Here is a 25,589-nt window from a genome sequence, read left to right on the forward strand (position 1 = left end):
ATGGAATTTTTAAAAATTATTTAATTGATTTACTAAGGATTAAAGCTTAAGTTTCAGTAGATCAGAAGGGATTCAGAGTTTCAAAAATTATTTGGATATTTCTCATGAATTTTGCATTTTCCGAATTTATCATTATGATTGATTTGTCAATGACTAAATGAGAAGTAGGACTTTCTCCAATATTTTGGTCATAGATCCCAGGTAGAGTAATTGAAAATAAGCAATTTGTGATGTAGTCCTTAATCTGCCTTTAAAATGTGGAAATGTGATTCAACTTGAACTCTTGGTGATATTTAAATACTTGGACTCACCCTAAGTTTACTGATTGAAGGATAAATTATTCTGATAATAAGCACAGTGGTGAGTCATTCAAGAGTTACTTTTGTAATACTACATTAGGGCTGGGCACCCTATATGAAGGGAGGATTGCATTTCACAGATAACTCCTTCCCAGTTAAAATTGAATCAGGATACATCTGAAGAATTAAATGATCTATACTTAAAAATCTGCTGCTTTATATAGCCTTCAGACAATAGGAATATAAATGCGTGTATATGTGTGTGTGTGTGCACGTGCACATGCGTGCATGTACATGGACCTACCTGTCTCTCACATCAAAAGACTTCCTGATTCTAAGAGAAAGACTGCTCAAAAAGAGGTGGTAGCATGTAGTCTTAATGGCAAAGGTTAGAAAATTGAAAAAATTAGATATCACTGCTGTTACTGTGGTTTTGGGACCTTTGGAAAAATTACTTAACATTTCTGAACTTTAAATCAGAGATAATAATTCTTCCTAATAGAATTATGAAAATTAATTGAGAGCATTTGTGAAATAGCACAGTTTTTACCACAGTGGAAGTCAGTGTATTACTTTCCTCATGAATTAAATAAAATCTTTCTTGTTTGGCAACAATGGGTAGATGACATAAGAGATGAATTTGACTTTGTATTTTGATGGCAGTGGTGAGAAGGCCCATATTGAAATTTATCAAGTTTAAAACGTTATCTGATATTTTTCTACAGATCCCTTAAATAGGATTTGGGTCTAGAACATACCCTTTGACTGAGAAAGTGGGATGAAGAGTGTGTGGCAAGAAAAAAGTTTTCACTATCAATATAATGTTTTCTACACTAATGCTATATAGTTGCATTCCAAGGATTTCTCTGGTTTTTCCAGATGGAAAAGTAGGAATAGCAGTTCTAGCCAAATTTAACTCAGAGTTGCAGTGAAAGTAACTTGAGAGAATATATGTAAAACACCTTGAAAGTTTGAAAATAATCTTTCAGATCAGACCCAGAAGAGACTGGAAAGATTCCCAGTCTTTCCTGACTCTGAGGATGAAATAGAAGAGGAAGAAGGGTTAGGTGGTTTTGAAGAAGTCTTTAATTACTTTCATTATTTAATCCACCCAAACCTTGATTTTATATTCTTTGGATGAAGTTTTTAAAAATATTTTCAGTTACAGTGGATTGTTGCTTTAATGTTTCCTTACTTTAGGAAAAACAAACCATGGATGTCAAGCCCAGTAAAATGAGTTCATTGGATCCTGGTGGAATTGAAACCAAGCCTCAGTCAACAAGTTTTGAAATTTCTAGGAATGAAGTAGAGGTGGGCATTGGTTCTACTTTTTCACTTTCTTTACCAGTGACCATTAATTATGAAATAACATTTGCATGTATGATTTAATCAGTTGTTGTAGGTACCTTGCTCTACAGGTAACTATGTGCTCTGAGTTGTGGGAAGGAAAACTAAAGGGTTTTGAGGAGAGATGAAATTCTTTTGGGAGATTAGGTTCCTAAATGATGTTAATTTTGTATTATTTGACATTGATCTCAAAATGACATTGATCTCAAACAGCAGGTTTATTAATATAAATAAACTTGGTTGTCAGAAATAGAAAATCCCACAAAAGATAAAATGGGTGATTCTTTGCCCTCTAAGAGGTCCCTTTATTGAAGATGCTGTTAAACAGTATTTTTTTGAAATTGTGGCCATTTAATAACTTTGTCACCAAATTTCAATAGCTCACAGTGAGTTTCCTTAACTTGCCCTGGGCCTAGAGTTCTGTGAATCACTTTGGTTAATATAGGGATGCTCAGGTTTTGTATGGAATAGATAAAAGTTCTATGTCACTTAAAGGTTTAAAGATAAAGTTACTTTTCAAATTTTGTTTTTTTAAACATGGGGAGCATTTAGCACTTAGTGTTGGGAATATTGCCAACACTGAGGATACAAGCATAAATAAGACATGATCACCATCCTCCAGAAGTAAAGAATCTAATAAGACAGATACCTAAATTAAATGACTGCCTTATTTGAGTTTACCATATGGGTTAAATGTTTCAAAGAGAATGCTGAGAAGAAACACTGAGGAGGTTATGAATTTCACCTCCGTGGCTGTGGGTGTGGATTAGAGAGGGTAACATCATAGTAGGTCTGGAAGGTGAATAGAATTTTACCAAACAGAACAAGAATAGAAGGACATTTTAATCTAGGAAAAGAACACAAGCCATTCCTTTTACCTTGGCCTTTCCTGATAGCTTTTGGTAGAAATACCAAATAATTGGTATTGGCCTTGGAGACTAATACAAGTCATGTTGTTTCTAGAAAAGTTTGAAGTTGATCCATAAACAATATTAATTCTTGACTTCACAGGCAATTGCATGGAGCATTTTTTTCTTTATAAATTTATATTTACTATCCTAAAGTCTCCTGATTCTAATTTTCTATTAAAAATTGTAGCAGTTATTGTATATTCCATAGCATTGGAGAATTGCATTGTTAGACTATTTTGTATAAATTTTTTGCATTTGTGAAATTGTGCTTGACTGGGCTGAAAGTCCAAATTGATGCATTCATGTAGCTGATAGTTGGTTGATTCTGGGTACTCAGCTGGACCTACATGTTGGCCTGTCCCTGTGGCTTGGGTTTCTCAGAGCACAGTGGCTAAATTCTGAGGTGGGACATTTTGAAGGGGGAACGTCTTGAAAGTTAGTGTTAGAAGAGGAGAGGGCAGAGGTTACATGGCTTCTTTTGACTGAGGCACAGAAAAACCCTGATGTTACTTCCACCACATTCTCTTGGACCTGAAAGTTGTTCTGACCAGCCCAGATTTAGGAAATGGGAATGAGACTCCATCTCTCAAGGTAAGAGTAGCAAGACTTTGCAGCAAAGTTTAATATACCATAATTAGAGTGGTTACTAAAAATCCTACTCTTCCCTTGGAAATTTCTGATTTAGTAATTTGTAGTAGGGTCTAAGACTCTTTAAAACAAATTCTCTAGGTAGTTCTTATGATCCTAGAAGTTTGGGAACCACTAATCTGTTAAGTTTCCCTGATTTTAACATACCATGTGTAAACTTGGAGAGAGTAGATGTAACTCAGTCTTTCTGTTCTTGCTCTGGCAAATTTTTATCTTTTGTAATTCATTATCTTTAATAGGTATCTTGGAGAATTAATTCCTTGTGATTTATAAATTAATATTTTGTAGATAAGACTTGTTTTCTTTTTAAATTCTGTTGTAGGATGGATCTATAGTTCTTGAATCTGGTGAAGTGTCAACAGAAAGTAATCAAACTACTCGATTCCCAAAACCTGAGTTAGAGATTCAGTTTACACCTTTACGGCCAAACAAAATGACAGTGAAGCACCCTGGCTGTACCTCACCAGTAACAGTTAAGATTTCCAAGGCCCGGAAGAGGAAGAGTAATGAAATGGAGGAGGTAAATACTTACCTGATAAAGTGATTTTAACAAGGAACCCTTATGATGAAGCTCAGTTACAATATATATAAACAACTGTTACATTGCCATCCTGATTATAAGCACTGTTTAGAGACTAAAATCACAATTTATGGCATATTTCATACTCTTTTGGAATATCACTGTAGTTTATAGTCCTCAAACAGAAAGTTTATGGATATAAAAATACATAGTTTATCCTTTGCTTCAGTGAAGCTATGATAGATCAAGTGATGGTGGGTCATACTGGAGAGCTATTTTAATATACTCATCTTGTTCAGACTTAGTCACTTTCCTTCCAATGGGTAAGATAAGGGTTATAAAGAAATTACAGAAACTGGAGCTAATTTTACTTGAATATAATGTCATTTAACTAAAATCTTAGGTCTGTGTGGTCATAGCAGGTTTTAGAAGAAAAATTCTTTTTTTTTTTATCAGCCAGTGTATTAAAATTAGGGCCTCTGTATAGTGGTAGGCTAAAGACTATTTACTTCCTATTGTAGCTTCCTGGTTGTAGGGTCACCAAACCTTCTACCATATCTGAGTCATGCAGGTTTGACATGTTACATGAACTTTCTGATCCTTAAGTTTCCTACTTTGGGAAATAAAAGATTAGTTATATGTTTAAAATGCTTATTAGCTTTTGCTACACATGTGGTAGATACATAATAAATGGTAATATTTATTTTAAAAGTAATTTAAGTTTAAAATTAATTATAAACTCCCTAGCCTAATAACTTTTTCTCCAACTTCTTGTTTTTACGCCTTTAAAGAGTAGTATATTTTCAAGCTGGTGGAAGAGCAGAAATAGTATTAACCATACACCTGAGGCTCTCTGTCAGGTAATATATTTGCTAAATGAATATTATTTAGCATATTTCCTCCTATACCTAGAACACCTTTAGAGACTTTTGTAGAGCCTTAGTTAACCTTTATTATTTATTTATTCAATTTATATTTAATATATTTTAGATACCATTAAAATACTAAGTATTTTAATCTCATCATCATCTATGTTAAATTGACTTTTCATTGATTCATTTTTTTCAAGAGGAAAGAAAAAACTGGTTGTATACTCAGAGGGTTAAAATACAATTATTTAGTTTATTGTTGGCATATACTCACCATGTGTATTTCAGAATAGATATATAGATTGTTGCAGGTAAATCGTGTAGTGACTTAAAAATTTTAGCTGATTTTGCTAGCTCTTTACTGCCATAATTAACTGAGTGTTGTAAGATCCTCATGAAAATCATTTATATGGTGCTATATTCTAATCCAGTGAAGACTCAAAGAGCTGTTTATTGAATACTACAAGTGTGATGGAATTAAGTCTTTTCATTTGCTTCCCATGATTAGCGTCTGTCTTCCCCTTTTCAGGGGCAACTTCTTATAACTTTTATAGCTTTTACTTTGTAACTTGAATTCTGGGGTTCAGTTGTTATCCTTTCTTTGCTCCTCTTCTTGGCTTTTTTTCCCATGTATGCATATAATCTTTGGTTTAATGAGGATTTGTACCAGTTCAATTCAGTTAATATAGTACAGAAGGGTTTGTCCTAAGTGAGGGTATGGGTATAAAAGAGGAATAAGATGTCCTGCCTATATTGTAGGGAAGATAGATTATATTTAACTTCCACAGTTTACCTGTGTTTTTACTGAAGATTTTTGTTTTTGTTTTATTTTGTTTTCAATGCTGCCAAATTTCAGAGATCTTAAACATAGATGCTCTGCATGATTTGAGAGTTAGGGAAAGATAGGTATATTGCTGTGATGTATGTTAGAGATGAAATTCAAATAAAAGATATTACGCCTTCTATTTTTCATTTAGCTCATATAATTTCATTATGTTGTGTATGAAAAATTCATACTTTCATTTTGCTGTATGTATTAAATCCTCACATATATCTTAAACTTAGTATGTTATATGTCAATAATATCTCAGTACAGTTGGGGAAAAAATTTTATACCTTCAGTTAGGGTTTCTCAGCTTTAGAACTATTGACATTTTAAACTAGATACTTCTTTGGTTTGGAAGGATATCCTGTGCATTGTAGGGCTTTAGCAGCATTCCTGGCCTTCACCCACTAGCTGCCAATGAAACCCCCCTTTCCTCCAGAAATGACAACCAAAAGTATGTCCAGATATTGCCCGTTATGCCTGGGGTCAAAATCGCCCCTTGGGCAGGAACCATTCTTTTTTTTTAATAAGTACAGAGAAAGGAAATATTGTCAACAAATTAACAAGTGCTGTAATTGATTACTTTTAGAGCTTGGTGAAATACGAAAATAAGAAGAATGCTACACCCAAAACTAATTTGAAGTCCCCTGTTTCTGAGCATAGAAATTCTCCTCTCAAAAAGGAACAAAAGGTTTGTCTTTTAATTTGTCCAAAATTGACCATTTTATAATTTACCTTTATAAAGTAGAATATAAAAATAAGGGTGTCCAATTTGATTAGTAGTTATCCAGAAATTCAGTTTTGTCCAATTATAACTCACTTATCTTCTGTTTCCTGTTCATCTAATTTAGCAATTGGCCAGTTTCAGGCTCCTTTTGATGTGTTCACTTCTGACTTAGCACTCTGTCTGTCACACTAATTTTGCCAATCTCTGGCACTTTCATCCCTCTTCTTACATATTTAATCCCAAGTTTCTGCCTGAGAATTCATAACCTGGGTCTGGCCTCTGTAATTCAGGTGTGGCTATAACTATTTTCTTCTGATCTTCCTCATCAACAGTAACAAAAATTATGTATTTTTTAGGTTTCCACACGTCCATCATCTAAGAAAACATACTCTTTACGGAGTCAGGTATCCACAGTTAGCGTAAACTTGGCCACTAAGAAAAAAGAGGGAACGCTACAGAAATTTGGAGACTTCTTACAACATTCTCCAACAATTCTTCAATCAAAAGGTTAGCATAAAATTAATTAAATGACCTTTTATGTTAGGCATAGGGTGTTTTCTAATATCTGATTGATGTATAAACTCAACAACAGTGATTAGTCTATTTCAAATAGACATTATTCTGTATCAGGTATTGTGAGAGGAAATATGAAAAGATAATAAGGTTGGGTGTTCACTGTGAAGTGGAGAAGGACCTATATTTAAGTAATTGATCCAGAATAGGCAGCTTAATGTAATTATAGAAATACAAGCAAAGTACATTGGTAATATTGGAGGGAAGAGAGCTATTCTGATTAGGGAGCTATGGAAGATTTTATAGAAGAGATGGGATTTAACTTGGGTATTGAAATGTTTGGCAGGATTACACCCTCTAGAGGTAATTACTGTTAGTATTATATATTATTCTAGTGTTTTTCTATGCATAAATATTACCTATTTGTACATAATATATCATAAACAGTTTATATAGTTTATAGTTTAGTTGCTTAATGCTCTTTAAAATGTAACCATATTAATACCTATGTATTAATGTATATTAAGATGTATATGCTCTCTATATACACATCATAAACATACATATGTATGTATACAAACACACATGCATATCTACCAGAGGGAACAGTTTGAACACAAGTAGAGCACCAGGGAGTGTAGGGAATGCAGGTAATTCAAGGTAGCAATATGTATCTGGTATGTAGAATGTAGAGAGATTATTGGGGGGAGGGAGCAGATGGGAGAATTGGTTTTCATGAGATTATCTGAGTGGTAGCAATAGGATAAATTGGAGACCAGAGGTGAGGACAGTGGAGAGGGAAAGGGATGAAAAGGGGGAGACAGTTGAATTGGGTCAATAGGTTGTGTAAAAATACTGTGTGTGTGTGTGTGTGTGTGTGTGTGTGTGTGTGTGTTTGTGTGTGTGTGTGTGTGTAAAAACTTACCACAGAGGCTCCCAAACTTAATAGAAACATCTAATAACCCACTCATTAGTACTTAAGGCCAAACAACCACTGAAAATTCAGCTTTTGGAACTATGTCATCATCAAAAGGAATATAATGTGATACCATTTTGAAACTGAACTACTTGAGCTATTTTCACTGTTCTTGAAATTTTAGAATATTGAGTTTGCTTTGATACATCTTAGAATTATGAGTTTGCTGTGACATGTCTTAGTACACAGTTTGGGAACTTCAGACTTATCAGATCCATTAGTATATACTTCCTGAAATATACATACTTTTTTGAAAGATAGAGTTTGTATAAACAGAAAATATCTGGTGGGACAAACGACAAATTGTTAAATGTCTAGACTTGGAGGTGGGACTTGTTATTTTATCTTCTTAGGTATTTTATTTAAATTATATTGACTATCATATATTAAAAGGAAATATGTTTTCAAGGAGAGGGAGGCACCCATATGGTCGTTGACTCACTTAGTTGACTCAGTTCTTTAGTAGCTTCCCTACCTATACATCTGGCATAGATATTTTCTTAAACTTATTTCTAGGATTATATTTCAATTTTGGGTCTAGTGTTGATCAGTTGGAAACAGGGAAAAAAGAAGAAAATAGAAATTAGTTCTTAAAATTCTGCTGCTCTGATAACCACTGTTAAATCTATTACTCAGTATCACTGGTCTCTCAACTTTTCCCTCTTGCCTGTCTCATATCCATTCAGTTCATGGCAGCCAGAGTGACCTTTTCAAAATGCAACTTAAATTATTTACTATAATTTTTGTTTGTTATTATCTTTTTCACTAAAACATAAGCTCTACGAGTGCAAAACATCTGCGTAATTCACATCCTAAGCTCTTAATATAATGGCTGGCATAAAGTAGTGAAGAGTTTGGTGGCTCTAGGTCACAATCCTATGTGTGATTATTTTATTTCATTTTAGGCTGACCATAAGCAATTATAAAGGCTTTATCTGTTAGGCTCCATGGGGGAATCCTCCCCACAACAAACTTGGTACACAACCAATGCATTGCTGAAGGGAGTTGCAGTGAAGGACTCAGGCCCCCTGGCTGGCCACGCTCTTACACACACCTGCATTCCTAGCCTCGGTGCCTTCGTTTTGAGCATCTTTATTGGGGCCTTCAGCAGAGAACTTCCTCAGGCACCTCTGCTAGGGTAATGGGGAAGGGGAGGAAACCTTGAAGACACTTTTCTCCACTCTGATTCTACTTTTCCATTCCTAGCCATTACCCCTGGCCTCTAGCCCCAAGGTCTGTAAAACTGTAAGAGCCTTTTATTCCGGGCTCCCTCAGCAGTGAGATGCCCCTGACCTCTGTGCTAGCAGATCGTCTTGACCTAGACCACACCATTCCATGGGGAAATATGAAAGGCAGGGAGGTGGGAGTTAGCTCCTTCTCAGGTTTAGTCTTTTGCTTATTTATTGTAGTAAGTGGTTAGAGGCTTGAGTGTTACTTTCATTTTGGTTTGCTCTTTTAATTGACTGTTCTGACATCTGGCTGCTCAGCTCTCAGGCTCAGCTTAACCCTTGACAAGTAGACATTCAATTTAGTGTATTTCCTTAAATCTTTATTTTATTAAAAAAATATATATAATTGGTTCCATATATATATATTGTTTTTCTATCTAGGAATTTTCCCAAATGGAGATATGTTTTCTAGTAAAATCAACATGTGTCTGTTGAAAAACTGAAAACCAATGCACAAAGTAAAAAATTAAAAAATTCCTATTCCAGTTCCCATAATATGGTAATCAAACTGCTAACAGTTTTGTTTCTAACAATTTGGTATGTGTTTTAACTGTAAGTAAAGGGCTCACAATTACAACTCTTTTCACTTGATATTCATTGTAGACATCTGCATGTGAATATCAAACTAAGTCTACCACCTTATTTTTAATGCTGTGTAGTCCACTATGTATGTATACTACTTTTTTGTTTCACATAGCATAAACCTCTTTCAAGTCGTTAGACACCTGAGTTTTATTGGTTCTCTTGTAATTTACCAGATCTTTTCAATATTTCATATGTTTGTTAGGTATTTAGTTTTCTTTATGAATTGTTTATTCATGTCCTTTCACCATTTGTAAATTGCAGTGCTTTTCTTTTTAGTTTGGTATATTTTCTTTATTAAGGATTTCAAACCTTTGCAGTTTGAAAGTTATTTATTTCAGGATTTTACTAGTGTATTTTTTTTTCACAGCAAAGAAGATAATTGAAACAATGAGTTCTTCAAAACTCTCAAATGTAGAAGTGAGTAAAGAAAATGTGTCTCGACCAAAGAGGGCCAAACGGAAATTATACACACATGAAATTTCATCCCCTATAGATATATCTGAGCAAATGGTAAGCTATTATCTCACTTTTCTTGAAGGTAGAACTGTTCATTTTCTTTTAAGTTTTGAAGGATTCATAGGAGTTTGAATTTTGTAATTTTTTTCTCTTTATATCAAATCTCTTAAAATGCTTTAAATGTTACACACTTTTGGTATCAGTTAAATGTATAGTAATTAAATATAAATGCTGCATTAATGTATACAAGTGTCATATGCATTTATGTTTGTAAATTCATGAGAGGAATTTTAATTCCATCAGTAGAACTAATACTATTTAGTAATTTATTTGCCTCTAACCTAAATTTTTTTGTTAATATTTATCACAAGAGTTATACAAATCTGGGCCTAAGTGTGCCTGGTAAAAATACAGAATTAACATTTGGTCATTTCCCCCTGCCTTTCGACTGAGCCTTCCAGATTCTATTAAGAAAAGACTGTAGTTTGTTACCCTGACTCTCTATGACCTATTCTCCACCTCAGAATAAGCTGTGCCATTAGAGGGAAAGTTCTAATTTTCTATCATGCTCACATTTGTCTGGTAGATTAAAGTAAAGATGAAAAGTAATTAAAGGAAAAGCCTTAAACTGGAAATGGCCAAGAAAAGTCAGGAGAATCCTTTTGCAACCATAACTATCAGATACAAGGTAGACATTTAAAAACAAGTGGTAAAGAATTAGGATCAACTAGGATATGCTGTAGGTAGTACTGTTCTCTTGGTCATTTTTCACCATTAGTCTGTTAAGTATATAATCTCCTCCCTTGGCTCAAATTATTTATTTTCTCAGTTGCAATATAATGCACTTTTTACTTTGTATGTTATATACTGTAGTCCCGCCTTATCCACAGTTTCAGTTACCTGTGGTCAGCTGAGGCTGAGAAACAAGTCTTCCTTCTGACATATCGTTAGAGGTCATTAGTAGCCTAACACTTCATTTACAATACCTACATCATTCATCTCACTTCAACTCATCACGTAGGCATTTTATCATCTCACATCATCACAGGAAGAAGGGCTTGAGTACAGTACAATAAGATTGAAGGAGACCGTATCATAAAATTTTTGTTAGTTCATTATTAAAATTGTTTAATTTTTTGTTATTAATCTCTTACAGTACCTAATTTATAAATTAAATACTTTATGGTAGATATGTCTGTATATAGGAAAAAATAAAGCATATGTAATATTTGCTAATATGCTAGTACATGCTAATGTGGTTTCAGGCATCCACTGGGGGGGTCTTGGAGTATATCCCCTGAGGATAAGGTGGGGGACTACTGTACTTGTGAAAACCATTTCTGAAAAATTATTTGAGGCACTTGACTTTAAATATTTTAATACTATGTATGTCCTATATTTAATCCAAAGTATAGATTATTTTAATTTTAGAACTAGTGTTGAAAGATTTAAAAAATCTATTATTTTAGGCATGCTTATTTTGTAACTGAAAGTTTGTACTTTTTAATCTCCTTCATCTGTTTTGCCCATCTCTGACTCTTTTCCACACTGGCAATGACCAGTCTGTTCTTTGTATTCATGAATCTGTTTCCATTTGTTAGTTTTGTTTTTTACATTCTACATATAAGTGAAATCTTATGGTATTTGTCTTCCTCTGACTTCTTTCAGGTAGCATAATACCCTCTAGCTCCATTCTTATTGTCACAAATGGCGCAATTTCATTCTTTTTTATAGCTGAGTAATGCGTTGTTTTCTTTATCCATTCATCTTTTGACTTTATACATCTTTACCCACCCATCTATCTATTGACACTTAGGTTGTTTTCATATCTTGCCTGTTGTGCATAATGCTACAGTAACATAGTGTTGCATATATCCTTTTAAATTAGTGTTTTCATTTTCATGTAAATACTCAGAAGTAGAATTATCAGCTTGCATGATATTTCAATTTTTAATTTTTTGAGGAACCTCCATACTGTTTTCCATAGTGGCTGTACCAATTTACATTCCCACCAACGGTGCATGATGGTTCCTTTTTCTCCACCTCCTTGCCAATTTTTGTTATTTGTCTTTTTCATACTAGCCATTCTGACTGGTATGAGGTCGTTTCTCATTGTAGTTTTGATTGCATTTCCATGTTGATTAGTAATTTTGAGCATCTTTTCATGTGTCTGTTGCCCATCTATATATCTATTCTTCGGGAAAATGTCTATTCAGGTCCACTGCCCATTTTTTAACAGATTGTTGGTATTAAGTTGTATGAGTTCTTGATGTACTATGGATACTAATCTCTTACTGGATATATATATATCATTTGCAAGTATATTTTTCTATTCAGTAGGTTGCCTTGTTGTTTTTTTGATGATTCTCTTTGCTCTGCAGAAGCTTTTTTGTTTTAATGTAGTCCAATTTGCTTATTTTTGTTTCTGTTGGTTCAAAAATACTTTCCTTGAGACAGATCCAGAAACATACTGCTAAGACTGATGTTCAGGTGTTTACTTGCCTATGTTTTCTTTTAGGAGTTTTATGGTTTCAGGACTTGGCATTTGTCTGTAATCCATTTTAAGATTTTTTTTTTTTTTTTTTTAGAGGGCATATCTTATATTTATTGATCAAATGGTTGTTAACAACAATAAAATTCTGTATAGGGGACTCAATGCACAATCATTAATCAACCCCAAGTCTAATTCTCAACAGTCTCCAATCTTCTAAAGTATAATGAACAAGTTCTTACTTGGTGAACAAATTCTTACATAGTGAATAAGTTCTTACATGGTGAACAGTGCAAGAGCAGTCATCACAGAAACTTTCGGTTTTGATCACGCATTATGAACCATAAACAGGTCAAATATGAATATTCGTTTGATTTTTATACTTGATTTATATGTGGATCCCACATTTCTCCCTTATTATTATTATTATTATTATTATTATTTTTAATAAAATGCTGAAGTGGTAGGTAGATGTAAGATAGAGGTAGAAAACTTAGTTTAGTGTTGTAAGAGAGCAAATGTAGATGATCAGGTGTGTGCCTGTAGACTATGTGTTAATCTAAGCTAGACAAGGGCAATAAAACATCCACGGATGCAGAAGATTTCTCTCAAAATGGAGGGAGAGGTTCTAAGCCTCACCTCTGTTGATCCCCAATTTCTCACTTGATGGCCCCCCTGTGACTGTGCCTGTCTTAGGTTGTTCCTCCCTTGAGGAATCTTACCCGTCTCTGGCTAACCAGTCATCTTCTGGGGCCATACAGGGAGATGTAAAGTTGGTAAGTGAGAGAGAAGCCATATTGTTTGAAAAGGTTAGCTTTTTACTTCTTTGCATATTTATGCCCTGTGGCTTCTATGCCCAGCATTCGTCTTGAGGTATCTTTAGCACTTGGAGGAATTATGATACTCGGTAAATTCGATATGAGGCACGAATTCTATTTAAGGGTTGTAATTAGGAAGGAAGAAGAAAAGCTATAGAGGTAGCAGACAGAAGAAAACATGGGAAGATTGATTATTTCTTTGACATATCTTCTTTAGAGTAGTTTAAGCATGTATAGGTTTTAAACTACTAATTAAATTGCACACACACATTAACATAATAGGAATACAGTTACATAACCAAAGCAGATCTATAATTTCCAGCCATCTCCAGTGAGGCCAAGAAAATCAGGCACACAAATTTGTGAAAATTTGTCTATGATATGATGGATATTGTCCAACTGTACTTGAACAGTCTAAGAGAAATCAGACAAATTAAAACAGCCCATTCCTGGGAACTGTTCACATCCCATATGTTCTTTTAACAGTAGATAGTCTGTAGTTGTAAGATTTTGGAGCACTACAACTTTCACTTCTCCTAATTCTTGGTTGAGTTCCAACAGTGTAGATCCAGTCAAATTTGTTGTTTTACTGTATGCACAGGCCAGCTTAGATATCTCCTTCTTCATTCCCATGGCAAGTCCAGGAACCTGTGGGATGAATGCAGCTACAACTGCAGCATCGCCTGGATCTTTGTTGAAGTTTTTTGATGATCATCTTCTTCTATGACTCTTCCAAAGAGGGCTGATGTTGGAAGTTCTTCTTCATATCGTATCTTAGTTCATTTTCTGAGTAGCCAAATTGGGCTTTGATCCTCTGTATAAATACAAACAGACCCTTTGCCCACACTTTGATCTGCCCTTTATACCATTGTGTAGAACTCATTGGAGGTCACCACACAGGAACTGCTTTTTTTTTTTTTTTTTTTTGTTATCTTTAATCTACACTTACATGAAGAATATTATGTTTACTAGGCTCTCCCCTATACCAGGTCCCCACTATAAACCTCTTTACAGTCACTGTCCATCAGCATAGCTAAATGTTGTAGAATCACTACTTGTCTTCTCTGTGTTGTACAGCCCTGCCCTTTCTCCCACCCCCCCATGCATGCTGATCTTAATACCCCCCTTCTTCCTCCACCCCCCCTTATCCCTCCCTACACACCCATCCTCCCCAGTCCCTTTCCCTTTGGTACCTGTTAGTCCATTCCTGGGTTCTATGATTCCGCTGCTGTTTTGTTCCTTCAGTTTTTCCTTTGTTCTTATACTCCACAGATGAGTGAAATCATTTGGTATTTCTCTTTCTCCGCTTGGCTTATTTCACTGAGCATAATACCCTCCAGCTCCATCCATGTTGCTGCAAATGGTAGGATTTGCCCTCTTCTTATGGCTGAGTAGTATTCCATTGTGTATATGTACCACATCTTCTTTATCCATTCATCTACCGATGGACATTTAGGTTGTTTCCAATTCTTGGCTATTGTAAATAGTGCTGCGATAAACATAGGGGTGCATTGGTCTTTCTCAGACTTGATTGCTGCATTCTTAGGGTAAATTCCTAGAAGTGGAATTCCTGGGTCAAATGGTAAGTTTGTTTTGAGCATTTTGATGAACCTCCATACTGCTTTCCACAATGCTTGAATTAGTTTACATTCCCACCAGCAGTGTAGGAGGGTTCGCCTTTCTCCACAGCCTTACCAACATTTGTTATTGTTTGTCTTTTGGATGGCAGCCATCCTTACCGGTGTGAGGTGATACCTCATTGTAGTTTTAATTTGCATTTCTCTGATAATTAGTGATGTGGAGCATCTTTCCATGTGTCTGTTGGCCATCTGTATTTCTTTTTTGGAGAACTGTCTGTTCAGTTCCTCTGCCCATTTTTTAATTGGATTATTTGAGTTTTGTTTGTTGAGGCGTGTGAGCTCTTTATATATTTTGAACGTCAAGCCTTTATCGGATCTGTCATTTACAAATATATTCTCCCATACTGTAGGGTTCCTTTTTGTTCTATTGATGGTGTCTTTTGCTGTACAGAAGCTTTTCAGCTTAATATAGTCCCACTTGTTCATTTTTGCTGTTGTTTTCCTTGCCCGGGGAGATATGTCAAGAGGTCTCTCATGTTTATGTCTATGAGGTTTTTGCCTATGTTTTTTTCCACGAGTTTAATGGTTTCATGGCTTACATTCAGGTTTGATCCATTTTGAATTTACTTTTGTATATGGGGTTAGACAATGGTCCAGTTTCATTCTCCTACATGTAGCTGTCCAGTTTTGCCAGCACCACCTGTTGAAGAGACTGTCATTTCGCCATTGTATGTCCATGGCTCCTTTATCAAATATTAATTGACCATATATGTTTGGGTTAATGTCTGGAGTTTCTAGTCTGTTCCACTGGTCTGTGGCTCTGTTCTTGTGCCAGTACCAAATTGTCTTGATTACTATGGCTTTATAGTAGAGCTTGAAGTTGGGGAGTGAGATCCCCCCTACTTTATTCTTCTTTCTCAGAATTGCTTTGGCTATTCGGAGTCTTTGGTGTTTCCATATGCATTTTTGAATTATTTGTTCCAGTTCATTGAAGAATGTTGCTGGTAATTTGATAGGGATTGCATCAAATCTGTATATTGCTTTGGGCAGGATGGCCATTTTGATGATATTAATTCTTCCTAGCCACGAGCATGGGATGAGTTTCCATCTGTTAGTGTCCCCTTTAATTTCTCTTAAGAGTGACTTGTAGTTTTCAGAGTATAGGTCATTCACTTGTTTGGTTAGATTTATTCCTAGGTATTTTATTCTTTTTGATGCAATCATGAATGGAATTGTTTTCCTGATTTCTCTTTCTATTGGTTCATTGTTAGTGTATAGGAAAGCTACAGATTTCTGTGTGTTAATTTTGTATCCTGCAACTTTGCTATATTCCGATATCAGTTCTAGTAGTTTTGGGGTGGAGTCTTTGGGGTTTTTTATGTACAATATCATGTCATCTGCAAATAGTGACAGTTTAACTTCTTCTTTACCAATCTGGACTCCTTGTATTTCTTTGTTTTGTCTGATTGCCGTGGCTAGGACCTCCAGTACTATGTTAAATAGCAGTGCGGAGAGTTGCCATCCCTGTCTAGTTCCCGATCTCAGAGGAAAAGCTTTCAGCTTCTCGCTGTTCAGTATAATGTTGGCTGTGGGTTTATGATATATGGCCTTTATTATGTTGAGGTACTTGCCCCCTATTCCCATTTTGCTGAGAGTTTTTATCATGAATAGATGTTGAATTTTGTCAAATGCTTTTTCAGCATCTATGGAGATGATCATGTGATTTTTGTCTTTCTTTTTGTTGATGTGGTGGATGATGTTGATGGATTTTCGAATGTTGTACCATCCTTGCATCCCTGGGATGAATCCCCCTTGGTCATGGTGTATGATCCTTTTGATATGCTTTTGTATTCGGTTTGCTAATATTTTATTAAGTGTTTTTGCATCTACATTCATCAGGGATATTGGTCTGTAATTTTCTTTTTTGGCGGGGTCTTTGCCTGGTTTTGGTACTAGGGTGATGTTGGCTTCATAGAATGAGTTTGGGAGTATTCCGTCCTCTTCTATTTTTTGGAAAACTTTAAGGAGAATGGGTATTATGTCTTCTCTGTGTGTCTGATAAAATTCCGAGGTAAATCCGTCCGGCCCGGGTGTTTTGTTCTTGGGTAGTTCTTTGATTACCGTTTCAATTTCTTTGCTCATAATTCGTTTTTTTTAACTTTTGTGTTTCTTCCTTGGTCAGTCTTGGAAGGTTGTATTTTTCTAGTAAGTTGTCCGTTTCTTCTAGGTTTTCCAGCTTGTTGGCATATAGGTTTTCATAGTAGTCTTTAATAATTCTTTGTATTTCTGTGGAGTCTGTCATGATTTTTCCGTTCTCATTTGTGATTCTGTTGATTTGTGTTGATTCTCTTTTTCTCTTAATAAGTTTGGCTAGAGGCTTATCTATTTTGTTTATTTTCTCAAAGAAGCAGCTCTTGGTTTCATTGATTTTTGCTATTGTTTTATTCTTCTCAATTTTATTTATTTCTTCTCTGATCTTTATTATGTCCCTCCTTCTGCTGACTTTAGGCCTCATTTGTTCTTCTTTTTCCAATTTTGATAATTGTGATGTTGGACTATTCATTTGGGATTGTTCTTGTTTCTTCAAGTGTGCCTGGATGGCTGTATACTTTCCTCTTAAGACTGCTTTTTCTGCGTCCCACAGAAGTTGGGGCTTTGTGTTATTGTTGTCATTTGTTTCTATATATTCCTTGATCTCTATTTTAATTTATTCGTTGATCCGTTGATTATTTAGGAGCATGTTGTTAAGCCTCCATGTGTTTGTGAGCCTTTTTGTTTTCTTTGTAGAATTTATTTCTAGTTTTATACCTTTGTGGTCTGAAAAGTTGGTTGGTAGAATTTCAATATTTTGAATTTTGCTGAGGCTCTTTTTGTGGGCTAGTATGTGGTCTATTCTGGAGAATGTTCCATGTGTACTTGAGAAGACTGTATGTATATCCTGTTGCTTTTGGATGTAGAGTTCTATAGATGTCTATTAGGTCCATCTGCTCTACTGTGTTGTTCAGTGCTTCCGTGTCCTTACTTATTTTCTGCCCGGTGGATCTATCGTTTGGTGTGAGTGGTGTGTTGAAGTCTCCTAGAATGAATGCATTGCAGTCTATTTCCCCCTTTAGTTCTGTTAGTATTTGTTTCACATATGCTGGTACTCTTGTGTTGGGTGCATATATATTTAGAATGGTTATGTCCTCTTGTTTGACTGAGCCCTTTATCATTATGTAGTGTCCTTCTTTATCTCTTGTTACTTTCTTTGTTTTGAAGTCTATTTTGTGTGATATTAGTACTGCAACCCCTGCTTTCTTCTCGCTGTTGTTTGCTTGAAATATGTTTTTCCATCCCTTGACTTTTAGTCTGTACATGTCTTTGGGTTTGAGGTGAGTTTCTTGTAAGCAGCATATAGATGGGTCTTGCTTTTTTATCTATTCTATTACTCTGTGTCTTTTGATTGGTGCATTCAGTCCATTTACATTTAGGGTGACTATTGAAAGATATGTACTTATTGCCATTGCAGGCTTTAAATTCGTGGTTACCAAAGGTTCAAGGTTAGCCTCTTTAGTATCTTACTGCCTAACTTAGCCCGCTTATTGAGCTGTTATATACACTGTCTGGAGATTCTTTTCTTCTCTGCTCTTATTCCTACTCCTCCATTCTTCATATGTTGGGTGTTTTGTTCTTGCTCTTTCTAGGAGTGCTGCCATCTAGAGCAGTCCCTGTCAGATGTCCTGTGGAGGTGGTTTGTGGGAAGCAAATTCCCTCAGCTTTTGTTGGTCTGGGAATTGTTTAATCCCGCCATCATATTTAAATGATAGTCGTGCTGGATACAGTATCCTTGGTTCAAGGCCCTTCTGTTTCATTGCATTAAATATGTCATGCCATTCTCTTTTAGCCTGTAGGGTTTCTATTGAGAAGTCTGATGTTAGTCTGATGGGTTTTCCTTTATAGGTGACCTTTTTCTCTCTAGCTGCCTTTAAAACTCTTTCCTTGTCCTTGATCTTTGCCATTTTAATTATTACGTGTTTTGGTGTTGTCCTCTTTGAATCCTTTCTGTTGGGGGATCTGTGTATTTCCATGGTCTGTTCGATTATTTCCTCCCCCAGTTTGGGGAAGTTTTCAGCAATTATTTCTTCCAAGATACTTTCCATCCCTTTTCCTCTGTCTTCTTCTGGTACCCCTATAATAAGAATATTGTCCCTTTGGATTGGTCACACAGTTCTCTTAATATTGTTTCATTCCTGGAGATCCTTTTATCTCTCTCTATGTCAGCTTCTATGCGTTCCTGTTCTCTGGTTTCAGTTCCATCAATGGCCTCTTGCATCTTATCCATTCTGCTTATAAACCCTTCCAGAGTTTGTTTCATTTCTGTGATCTCCTTTCTGGCATCTGTGATCTCCCTCCGGACTTCATCCCATATCTGTTGTGTATTTCTCTGCATCTCTGTCAGCATGTTTATGATTTTAGTTTTGAATTCTTAGTCAGGAAGACTGGTTAGGTCTGTCTCCTTCTCTGGTGTTGTCTCTGTGATCTTTGTCTGCCTGTAGTTTTGCCTTTTCATGGTGATAGAAATAGTTTGCAGAGCTGGTCTGAGTGACAGCTGGAAGAACTTCCCTTCTTTTTGGTGTGTGGCCTTCCTCTCCTGGGAGAACAGCGACCTCTAGTGACTTGTGCTGGGTAGCTGCACGCAGACAGGGCTTCTGCTTTCTGCCCGGCTGCTATGGAGTTAATCTGCACTGTTGCTGTGGGCGTGGCCTGGCTCGGGCAGCTACTCCAAAGTGGTGGAGTCACGTTGGAGGGGGAGCACCCGGGGGGCCTATTTATCTCCGTAAGGGGCCTCCCTGCTCCCTGCAGTCCAGTGGATTAGGGTGCCCAGAGATCCCCGGATTCCCTATCTCTGGACTAAGTGTCCCGCCCTGCCCCTTTAAAACTTCCAAAAAGCACCCGCCGAAACAAAACAACGACCACAAAAAAAAAGAAAAAAAAATGGCCGCTCGTTTTTCTTTATTTTCCAGCGCCAGCCTCAGGCACCCGCTCACCAGTCTTGCTGCCCTGTTTCCCTAGTATTGGGTTCCCTATCCCTTTAAGACTTCCAAAAAGCCCTCGCCAAAACAGAACAGCAAAAAAAAAAAGAAAAAAAAATGGCCGCTCGTTTTTCTTTATTTTCCAGCGCCAGCCTCAGGCACCCGCTCACCAGTCTTGCTGCCCTGTTTCCCTAGTATTGGGTTCCCTATCCCTTTAAGACTTCCAAAAAGCGCTCGCCAAAACAGAACAGCAAAAAAAAAAAGAAAAAAAAATGGCCGCTCGTTTTTCTTTATTTTCCAGCGCCAGCCTCAGGCACCCGCTCACCAGTCTTGCTGCCCTGTTTCCCTAGTATTGGGTTCCCTATCCCTTTAAGACTTCCAAAAAGCGCTCGCCAAAACAGAACAGCAAAAAAAAAAAAAAAAAAAAAAAAATGGCTGCTCGCTTTTGTTTTTTCTCCAGCGCTGGCCTCAGGCACGCACTCACCGGTCTTGCTGCCCTGTTTCCCTAGTATCTTGGGCCCTGCGCATGCACTGTGTCTGTGCTTTGGTCTGGATGGCTGGGGCTGGGTGTTTAGTAGTCCTGGGCTCCCTCTCCCTCCCGCTCTGCCTGCTCTTCTCCCGTCGGGAGCTGGGGGGAGGGGCGCTTGGTTCCCTCCGGGCCGGAGCTTGTATCTTATGCCCTTCGCGATGTGCTGGGTTCTCGCAGGTGCGGATGTGGTCTGGATGTTGTCCTGTGTCCTCTGGTCTTTATTCTAGGAAGAGTTGTTTTTGTTATATGTTCACAGATATATGTGGTTTTGGGAGGAGATTTCCGCTGCTCTACTCACGCCGCCATCTTGGCTCCACCTCAAGATAATTTTTGTATATGGTATAAGAAAGTGGCCCAATTTCATTTTTTGCATGTAACTGTCCAGTTTTCCAGCACTGTTTATTGAAGAGACTGTCCTTTCCCTATTTTATATTTCTTGCCTCTTTTATCATAGATTAATTGACCATATAAGTTTGGGTTTATTTTTGGATTCTCTAGTCTGTTCCATTGAACTGTATGTCTGTTTTTGTGTTAGTACCATACTGTTTTGATTACTATAGTTTTGTAGTATAGTTTGAACCCTGGTATTGTGATGCTTCCAGTTTTGTTACTCTTTCTCCAAATTCCTTTGGCTGCTCAGGGTTTTCTGTGGTTACATACAAATTTTAGGATTATTTGTTCTAGTTCTGTGCAAAATACCTTTAGCATTTCTTTTTTATTAAGGTATCATTGGTATACAATCTTAATGAAGGTTTCACATGAACAACATGGTGGTTGTAACATTCACCCATATTATCAAATCCCCCACCACACCCCATAACAGTCACTGTCCATCAGTGTAGTAAGATGTACAGTCACTACTTGTCTTCTCCATACTATACTGCCTTCCCTATGACCTACCTATATTGTGATTGGGAATTATAGTGACCCTTAATCCTCTTGTCCCTCAACATCCATCCTCCCCAGCCCCTTCCCTTTGGTAACCACTGGTTCCTTCTTGGAGTCCATGAGTCTGCTGCTGTTTTGTTCCCTCAGTTTTGCTTTGTTGTTTTACTCCACAAATGAGTGTAATCATTTGGTACTTGTCTTTCTCCTCCTGCATTATTTCACTGAGCATAATACCTTCTAGCTCCATCCATGTTGTTGCAAATGGTAGGATTTGTTTTCTTCTTATGGCTGAATAATAGTCCAGTGTGTGTATGTACCGCATCTTCTTTATCCATTCATCTAGTGATGGACACTTAGGTTTCTTCCATATTTTGGCTATTGTAAATAGTGCTGCAATAAACATAGGGGTGCATATGTCCTTTTGAATCTGAGAAGTTGTTTTCTTTGGGTAAATTCCTAGGAGTGGAATTCCTGGGTTAAGTGGTATTTCTATTTTTAGTTTTTTGAGGAACCTCCATATTGCTTTCCACAATGGTTTAATTTACATTCCCACCAGCAGTGTAGGAGGGTTCCCTTTTCTCTGCATCCTCACCAGCATTTGTTGTTTCTTGTCCTTTGGATGTTGGCCATCATGGTGTGAGGTGATATCTCATTGTGCTTTTAATTTGCATTTCCCTAATGATAAGTGATGTGAAGCAGCTTTTCATATGCCTGTTGGCCACCTGAATTTCTTCTTTGGATAAGTGTCTGTTCATATCCTCTGCCCAGTTTTTGGTAGGGTTATTTGCTCTTTGGGTGTTGAGGCATGTGAGCTCTTTATGCATTTTGGATATTAATCCCTTACTGGATAAGTTGTTTGTGAATATATTCTCCCATCCTACAGGATGCCTTCTTGTTCTACGGATGGTGTCCTTTGCTGTACAGAAGCTTTTTAGTTTGATGCAGTACCATTTGTTCATTTTTGCTGTTGTTTCCCTTGCCCGACGTGTTCAGCAAAAAGTTGCTCATGTTTATATTCAAGAGATTTTTGCCTTTGTTTTCTTCTAAGAGTTTTATGTTTTCATGACTTACATTCAGATCTTTGTTCCATTTCGAGTTTAGTATAGTGTATGGGGTTAAATAGTAATCCAGTTTCATTCTCTTGCCTGTAGCTGTCCAGTTTTGCCAACATAGGTTGTTGAAGAGGCCGCCATATCCCCATTGTGTATCCATGGCTCCTTTATCCTATATTAATTGGCCATATGTTTGGGTTTATATCTGGGCTCTCTATTCTGTTCCATTGATCTATGGATCTTTTCTTGTGCCAGTACCAAATTGTCTTGATTACTGTGGCTTTGTAGTAGAGCTTGAAGTTGAGGAGCTAATCCTCCCAACTTTAATCTTCTCAGGATTGCTTTGGCTTTTCGGAATGTTTTGTAGTTCCATATATATTTTACAACTATTCGCTCTAGTTTGTTGAAGGATGCTGTTGGTATTTTGATAGGGATTGCATTGAATCTTGATTGCTTTAGGCAGGATAGCCATTTTGACAATATTAATCCTTCCTATCCATGAGCATCGGAATTATTTCCACTTATTGGTGTCTTTAATTTCTCTCATGAGTATCTTGTGGTTTTCATGGTATAGGTCTTTCACCTCCTTGGTTAGGTTTATTCCTAGATATTTTATTCTTTTTGATGCAATTGTAAATGGAATGTTTTCCTGATTTCTCTTTCTGGCAGTTCACTGTTAGTATACAGGAATGCAACATATTTCTGTGTATTAATTTTGTATCCTGCAACTGCTGAATTCAGTTATTCTAGTAGTTTTGGTATGGATTCTTAAGGGTTTTTTATGTACAGTATCATGTCATCTGCAAACAGTGACAGTTTAACTTCTTCCTTACAAATCTGAATGCCTTTTATTTCTTCATATTGTCTGATTGCTGTGGCTAGGACCTCCAGTACTATGTTGAATAAAAGTGGGGAGGGTGGGCATCCTTGTCTTGTTCTGGTCTTAGAAAAGCTTTCAGCTCTTTGCTATAAAGTATGATGTTGGCTGTGGATTTGTCATATGTGGCCTTTATTATGTTGAGGTACTTGCCCTCTATACCCATTTTGTTGAGAGTTTTTTGTCATGAATGGATGCTGAATTTTGTCAAATGCTTTTTCAGCATCTGTTCTGATGATCATGTGATTTTTGTCCTTTTTGTGGATGTGGTCTATGATGTTGGATTTTCGAATGTTGTACCATCCTTGCATCCCTTTAATAAATCCCACTCGGCCATGTTGGATGATCTTTTTGATGTATTTTTGAATTTGGTTTGCTAATATTTGTTGAGTATTTCTGCATCTGTGTTCATCAGAGATATCGGTCTATAATTATGTTTTTTTGTGGTGTCTTTACCTGGCTTTGGTATTACAGTGATGTTGGCCTCATAGAATTAGTTTGGCAGTATTCCCTCCTCTTCTACTTTTTGGAAAACTAAGAGGAGGATGGGTAGTAGATCTTCACTAAATGTTTGATAAAATTCAGCGGCGAAGCCATCGGGTACAGTTGTTTTGTTCTTAGGTAGTTTTTTGATTACCAATTCAGTTTTATTGCTGGTAATTGGTCTGTTCAGACTTTCTGTTTCTTCCTGGGTTAGTCTTGGAAGGTTATATTTTTCTAGAAAGTTGTCAATTTCTTCTAGGTTATCCAATTTGTTAGCATATAATTTTTCATAATATTCTCTAATAGTTCTTTGTATTTCTGTGTTGTTTGTAGTGATTTTTCCTTTCTCGTTTCTGATTCTGTTTGTGTGCGCAGACTCTCTTTTTTTCTTGATAAGTCTGGATAGAGGTTTAACTTTTATTTTCTCAAAGAACCAGCTCCTGGTTTCATTGATTCTATTGTTTTATGAACCTCAATTTTATTTATTTCTGCTCTGATCTTTGATATGTCCCTCCTTCTACTGACTTAGGGCCTCATTTGTTCTTTTTCTAGTTTCATTAATTGTGTGTTTAGACTGTTCATTTGGGATTGTTCTTTTTTGAGATAAGCCTGTATTGCAGTATACTTTCCTCTTATAACTGCCTTCTCTTCTTCCCATAGGTTTTGGAGTGTTAAGTTTTTGTTTTCATTTGTCTCCATATATTGCTTGATGTATTTTTATTTAGTCATTGATCCATTGATTATTTAGAAGCATGTTGTTAAGCCTCCATGTGTTTGTGGGCTTTTTGTTTTCTTTGCATAATTCATTTCTAGTTTCATACCTTTGTGGTCTGAGAAGCTGGTTAGTACAATTTCAATCCTTCTTATTTTACTGAGGCTCTTTTTGTGGCCTAGTATATGATCTCTTCTTGAAAATGTTCCATGTGCACTTGAGAAAAATATGTATCCTGCTGCTTTTGGTGGAGTGTTGTGTAGATGTCTGTGAGGTCCATCTATTCTAAATTGTTGTTCAGTGCCTTTGTCTCATTATCTGTCTGGTTGATCCATTCTTTGGAGTGAGTGGTGTGTTGACGTCTCCTAAAATGAATGCATTGCATTCTATTTCCCCCTTTAATTCTGTTAGTATTTGTTCCCCATATTTCAGTGTTCCTATGTTGGGTGCATAGATATTTACAATAGTTATGTCCTTTGGTTGGACTGACCCCTTTATCATTATTTAATGTCCTTCTTTGTCTCTTGTGACTTTATTTGTTTTGAAATCTATATGATACAGGTACTGCCACTCCTGCTTTTTTCTTCCTAGTATTTGCAGGAAGTATCTTTTTCCATCTCTTCACTTTTAGTCTGTGTATATCTTTAGGTTTGATTTGAGTCTCTTGTAGGCAGCATGTAGATGGGTCTTGCTTATTTTAGAGACGGGGTCTCGCTATGTTGCCCAGGCTAGAGTGCAGAGGCTATTAACAGGCGCGATCCCACTACTGATCATCACGGGAGTTTGAACTGCTCCATTTCCGACCTGGGCTGGTTCTTCCCTCCTTAGGCAACCTGGTGGTCTCCTGCTCCTGGGAGGTCACCAGATTGATGCTGAACTTAGTACAGATACCCGATCGGCATAGCGCACTACAGCCCAGAACTGGGCTCAAGTGATCCTCCTGCCTCAGCCTCCTGAGTAGCGCCACCGCACCCAGCAAGGGTCTTGCTTTTTTATCCATTCAGTGACTCTGTCTTTTGATTGGTGCATTCAGTCTATTTACATTTAGGGTGATTGTCAGTAGAAATGTACTTATTGCCATTGCAGACATCTGATTTGTGGTTACTAAAGGTTCAAGGGCAACTTCTTTACTATCTGACAGTCTTACTTAAGTCGCTTATTACACTATTATAGACACAATCTGAAGATTCTCTGTTTTTCTTTCTCCTTTTTCTTCCTCCTCCATTCGTTACATGTTAGGT

At 36.7% G+C, this 25,589-nt stretch overlaps 1 protein-coding gene across 2 annotated transcripts in view; it reads left to right on the top strand.

Annotated features, from left to right (window-relative positions):
- The window catches only part of KIF20B (kinesin family member 20B), a 102,926-nt gene that overhangs the window by 73,913 nt on the left and 3,424 nt on the right, over positions 1 to 25,589 (top strand). The window contains exons 27-32 of one of the 2 annotated variants that reach the window (XM_036928789.2): positions 1,500 to 1,610; positions 3,528 to 3,725; positions 4,517 to 4,585; positions 6,010 to 6,111; positions 6,504 to 6,654; positions 9,818 to 9,960. In XM_036928789.2, coding sequence (XP_036784684.2) covers positions 1,500 to 1,610; positions 3,528 to 3,725; positions 4,517 to 4,585; positions 6,010 to 6,111; positions 6,504 to 6,654; positions 9,818 to 9,960 — 774 coding nt within the window. The remainder of the gene's footprint in view (positions 1 to 1,499; positions 1,611 to 3,527; positions 3,726 to 4,516; positions 4,586 to 6,009; positions 6,112 to 6,503; positions 6,655 to 9,817; positions 9,961 to 25,589) is intronic. The other variant, XM_036928790.2, reaches the window with a different exon arrangement.

The sequence above is a fragment of the Manis pentadactyla genome, chromosome 8, assembly GCF_030020395.1.
Source record: "Manis pentadactyla isolate mManPen7 chromosome 8, mManPen7.hap1, whole genome shotgun sequence".
Lineage (NCBI taxonomy): Eukaryota > Metazoa > Chordata > Mammalia > Pholidota > Manidae > Manis > Manis pentadactyla.